General features: G+C 35.5%; 1 protein-coding gene across 1 annotated transcript in view; it reads right to left on the bottom strand.

The window, feature by feature from the left end:
- Positions 1-1,024: 1,024 nt before the first annotated feature.
- The window catches only part of APPL1 (adaptor protein, phosphotyrosine interacting with PH domain and leucine zipper 1), a 45,267-nt gene continuing 40,470 nt past the window's right edge, over positions 1,025-5,821 (bottom strand). Inside the window, exons 20-22 of the mRNA XM_017894136.1 lie at positions 3,186-3,236; positions 2,484-2,573; positions 1,025-1,437 (exon numbers count right to left, since the gene is read on the bottom strand). Of these exons, the coding sequence (XP_017749625.1) occupies positions 1,291-1,437; positions 2,484-2,573; positions 3,186-3,236 (288 nt within the window). The 3' untranslated portion in view covers positions 1,025-1,290. The remainder of the gene's footprint in view (positions 1,438-2,483; positions 2,574-3,185; positions 3,237-5,821) is intronic.

Genomic DNA, 5,821 nt, shown 5'->3' with positions numbered 1-5,821 from the left:
AACATAATTTCTATTAGCAGTATTAAAAGTGATTACAGAAAAAAAATTAAGGTTTAACATAAGACAACAGGCAGTAGAAAAATGTTATTTTAACCTTGGCACCAGGTTAAATCCTTCCTTGGTCAACTTCTCCTATACTCTACCAGGAATTCAATTCATTTTCAATCTTTCATAAAATTGGACCTTTTTCTCATTTGAAGAGTAGACATATTTACAATAATTAGTGCAAATTAGTCTATTCTCATACATTAGTTATTGGCCTTTGTGGATATAAAGTGGTGATTCAGTACTTTATCAAAACATGGGATTATGAAAATACTGGGAATATCAGTCTGAAATTTAAAAGATTACATTTTCTAAACTAAACTCTGGGAATTTTTACTTTAAGCATGAAACATAATTGTTATAGAACTTCTTTTGAAATGTCACTTGACTTTCAATAAAAACTATTTCACACAATGCAGAAAATACAATGTATCACTCCATAGCAGTATCTTTGTCAATCCTAATCTAAAATGTATTTGAACAAAATCTCTAATAAATTCCAATATCTTATTTTTAACCACTACTGCTCTGCAGCAGTAATTGAAGTCCCAACCTGAGAACTAAAAATGTGACAATAAAATGCCAAGGGCTCTATCAATCTTGAACTGAAGACACTTAAGCTTCTTTCCTACTAGCATCAAGTGCAGTACATTAGCGAAATGTGAGCAATCCCAGAAAGTGCCCTGAGATCAACAGTACCACCTGCCACAATTTGAAACCTTAAGTGTAAAATCTCTGTTCTAATTATTTTATAAAAGTTCTATTGCACATTTAATATTGTTAAAATATTTGCAAACTTGTAGAATTCTCTGTATAAAGGGCTTTAAACTTATTCAGCTAAATGCTTCCTCACTGCCAGCAAAATGTTCGTAATGAAAGAAAAGCATATCGATGAATGTCTAAGCCTGAAGAGTAAATGATTTCTTACGGTCATAGCCAATTACAATGCAAGAATTAAAAGTTCACAATCTGAAGGAAAAAATTATTGAGCAAATGTCTACTTCAGGGAGATGAGCAGGTTTTCTTTAGATGTTAATGCATAGTACATTATGTTTAAGGGGGAAAAAAGATCAATGCAAACCTAAGTCATCAAGTTCAATCTTTCTTTTAAAATGTAGCTACAACAAATAAGCAAATATAAAGCTTAGTCTCCTCCTTGATATTTCAACACAGTTGTTACCTTGTGCCATTTCACCATAGAAACTGTCAAATTCCAAGGGGGAAATATCTACCAAAAGTTTAAGTTTATGCTTCTGACTCTCTCTTCTTTCCTCCTTCTCCCAAATCACTCTCTTCTGACTGGCTACTGCTAAGGACAACAAACTGCCCCTCGCTACTGGCTTGGTTTGGTCTACTGGACGCAGCTATCAACCGACTTTGTTCTTCCAAGTCCTAGTGGAAAAGACAAAAAGAAACTAAGTTACTTGTCTGCAGTCAAATGGCAAACTATGCAGTTAAGATACATTCTTGAGAGCCACTTCAGTTCTTCTGTCGTAAATATATATGCATACTTCTGACAACTTGATAAAAAGAAAAGCTACCCCCAAACAATACAACACCAGAATGAATTTTGGCACCATCCCATAAAAGCCAACATTCAAACTAAAACATAGTATTTTCTCATTTTCTTTTTTTACGACCAACAACCAAATAAAGCCCATCATCTCTTACTATACACCATAGTAAAACCCTCGAAAGGGATCACCCCACACTCCTTTCCCTTCCCCTCTCCAGCCCTTTTCTCCATCCCTGTCCAATTCATCTTGCTAAATCAGGTTTCACCTTCCCTCAGCCTAGCCTACCAAGAAAGCCTCACTTCAGTGTCATCTTTGCCACTTCCCTCTTCTTTGTCCAGAAAGACAGCCCACAGCCAATGCTTACTGAGCTGTTCTAAGTATCCCAGCTGTCTCCTCTTTACCATTCCTACAGTCAATCTGCAACCCATAACACGCTCTTACAATCTCATGGATCATTTAATGCATTCTTCAAGTTTTGCTCCAAAATTTGTCTTTTAAAATTATCCTGTTGGATGGACAATGATTTGACACTCCTGGCAATATTAAAAATATTTATTTCATTATATATTTCATATAACATATATATATATATTTATTTCCCCCATAGAAGGCAAAATGGCTTTCAGCAATGGGAGTTAAATCTATACAACCTCTCAACTGCTTTGACAGAGATAACCTCCTCTGAAATATTAAAGTTCTGGTATATTTTTGAAACAGTCATATTACATGTCAACATAATTATAATGTAAACATCATATCAAAAGAGAGATGTGACCCTTTTCTGCTATGGTATGAATCATCTGTTTATGAAGTGGCTGAACAAGCAGAAACAGTCCTTCATTTGGAAATTCAAATCTGAAAGTCATAGTGCTAAATTAAGTCTTCACAACACACAAAGATCTAGACATTAGGACTGTATACCTTTTCAATCTGTTTTTGTTTATTGAGTTCTTTCTGTTGCTTCTCTTTTACTCTCTCTATTTCTTTTTGTTTTTCTGATGCCCTACGATCCTAAGAAACAGATGAATAAAACTAATGAATTAAACATGAAATAACTTTAAATTTTAGACATTTCAGTTAATATCACATTTGTAACCTTTCAATTTTTTTTTTGCATTTATACATAAGAAAGCACACCAACAGTTTACATTCAATGGTAAACAAGTATTCAAATCCTAAATGCTATGTTGGTAATAGTATCCACTGTTAATTGTTTAGCAAAATCATTTTATTTACTTGCTAATATGAAAGAGCTAATACACTATTTTAGTTAACATTCTTGGAAAATCATGCATCTTGGATTCTTTTTTTTTTTTTTTTTTTGAGATAGAGTCTCGCTCTGTTGCCCAGGCTGGAGTACAGTGGTGTGATCTCAACTCACTGCAACCTCCACCTCCCGGGTTCAAGTCATTCTGATGCCTCAGACCTCCTCAGTAGCTGGGATTACAGGTGCACGACACCACAGTCAACTAATTTTTGTATTTTTAGTAGAGACAGGGTTTCACCATGTTGGCCAGGCTAGTCTTGAACTCCTGACCTCAAGTTATCTGCCCGCCTCAGCCTCCCAATGTGCTGCGATTACAGACATGAGCCACTGTGCCCAGCCACATCTTGGATTCTTACCAGTTCAGCATGCAAAGCTATCTGTTTTGCCAGTCCAACAGAATCACATATCTAAAAGGGAAAAGTATGAAAATTCAGGCGGTTCTCACAACAAAGCAAAAATGTCAAGTATCCAAATAACTGATGTAACTAGTTTTATAACGAATCCTAATACATTGCTTCAAGCAAAAGCATATTTAAGAATGCTCAAGCCCCAAAACCAAGGCTTTGTATGTTTTCCTTGAAGTCTATAGGCTTCCACTGCTGACTCTTACTTTCATATACCCATTTCTTGTTATGTCAAATTCATTACTGTCATAGTAAGGCCTACAAGGAAGACGCACACAGCTGCTAATGCTATTCTAAGCTGAAGACATCTGAAAATGGCTGGTTTTGGGAATATATTCCATTCCCAGCATAAATTAGAGGCTAAAATATTGCACCAGCTATCAGCGGCAGGGAAAACATGAGTCTGTAGAGTCAGAAGGCCCAACCCATCAGCTTGGCTCTCTTCAGAGATGCTTTGCTCAAGCAGCTCAGTCAGCCTAGGCAAAATTTGGGAGTTTTTTCCAAAAATCTTAGAATTATATAACAATTGTATTTACACAAAAAACTACAAAACACTGATGAAAGAGACTGAAGACACAAACAAAAAAACATCCCATGCTCATGGATCAGAATAATACAGCTAAAATAACCATATTGCCCAAAGCAATCTATAGGTTCAATGCAAATAGCCAAAGCAATCTTAAACAAAAAGAACAAAGCTGGAGGCATCACATTACCTAACTTCAAAATATATTACAAGGCTATAGTAAGCAAACCAGCAGGGATTGTTATAAAAATAAGACATATGACCAATGGAACAGAATAGAGAACCCAGGAACGAAGCCACATGTTTACAGCCAACTGACCTTCAACAAAGCTGACAAAGAACTTTCACTAGGGAAGGGATATCCTCTTCAATAAATGGTTCTGGCAGGACTGGAGAGCCACATGTAGAAGAATGAAACCAGACCCCTCCCTCTCACCATATACAAAAATCAACTCAAAATACACTTAAAAACTTCAACATAAGACCCAACACTATAAAAACACTAGAAGAAATTATAAGGATCAGAGCAGAAATAAATGAATCTGACATGAAGAAAACGATACAAAAGATCAACATAACAAAAAGTTGTTTTTTTTGAAAAGATAAACAAAACTGACATTTAGCCAGACGAAGAAAAAGAAGACTCAAGTAAATAAAATTGGAGATTAAAAAGGAGACATTACAATAGATACTGCATAAATTCAAAGGATCATTGGTGGCTACTATGAGCAACTACATGCTAATAAATTGGAAAATCGAGAAGAAATGGATAAATTTCTAGACAAATACAACCTAAAGACTGAACCACGAAGAAATCCAAAACCTGAACAGTCCAATAAAAAGTAACAAGATCCAAACCATAATAAAAAGTCTCCTGATAATGAAAAGCCCAGGACCCGATGGCTTTACTGCTGAATTCTACCAACATTTAAAGAAGAACTAATACCAATCTTACCCAAAATGTTATAAAAAATAGAGAAGGGAATTCTTCCAAACTCATTCTACAAGGCCAGTATTACCTGATACCAAAATCAGACAAAGTACACATCAAAAAAAGAAAACTACACGCCAATATATCTCATGAATATTGATGCAAAAATCCTCAACAAAATACCAGCAAACCAGATGCAACAACACATTAAAAAGATCATTTATCATGACCAAGGATTTATCCCAGGGATGTAAAGATAGTTCAACATATGCAAATCAATCAATATGCTACATCATATCAACAGAATAAAGGACAAAAACTATTTAATCAATTACTGCTGAAAATGCATTGATAAAATTCAACATCCCTTCATGATTAAAAACCCTAAAAAAACTTGGTATAGAAGGAATATAGCTCAACATAATAAAAGCCATATATGACAGACTCACAGCTAGTATCATACTGAATGGGGAAAAACCAAAAGCCTTTCCACCTTATAGATGGAAGATGAGTAATCAGACAAGAGAGAAAAAAGGTATCCAAATTGGAAAGGAAGAAGTCAAACTATCCTTGTTTGCAGATGATATGATGATCTTATATTTAGAAAAATTTAGACTCCACCAAAAAACTATTAGAACGGATTCATTCAGTAAAGCTTCAGAATACAAAATCAACATACAACAATTAGTAGCATTTCTATATGCCAACAGTGAACAATCTGAAAAAGAAATAAAGTAATCTCACTTACAACAGCCATAGATAAAATTAAATACCTAGGAGTTAACCCAAGAAGTGAAAGATCTCTATAATGAAAACTACAAGCTGGGCGCAATGGCTTAGGCCGGTAATCCCAGCACTTTGGGAGGCCCAGGCAGGTGGATCACTTGAGGCCAGGAGTTTGAGACCAGCCTGGCCAATATGGTGAAACCCCATCTCTACTAAAAATATTAGACAGGCGTGGTGGTACACACCTGTAATCCCAGCTACTTGGGAGGCTCAGGCATGAGAACTGCTTCAACCTGGAAGGCAGACATTGCAGTGAGCCGAGATTATGCAACTGTACACTCCAGCCTGGGCAATAGAGTGAGACTCTGTCTCAAAAAAAAAAAAAAAAAAAAAAAAAAAAAAAAA

This window comes from Rhinopithecus bieti, unplaced genomic scaffold, assembly GCF_001698545.2.
Source record: "Rhinopithecus bieti isolate Rb0 unplaced genomic scaffold, ASM169854v2 scaffold_21649, whole genome shotgun sequence".
In the NCBI taxonomy this organism is placed as follows: Eukaryota; Metazoa; Chordata; class Mammalia; order Primates; family Cercopithecidae; genus Rhinopithecus; species Rhinopithecus bieti.
Note: the sequence above shows the minus strand (reverse complement) of the source record. Positions and strands in the feature narration are given on the sequence as shown.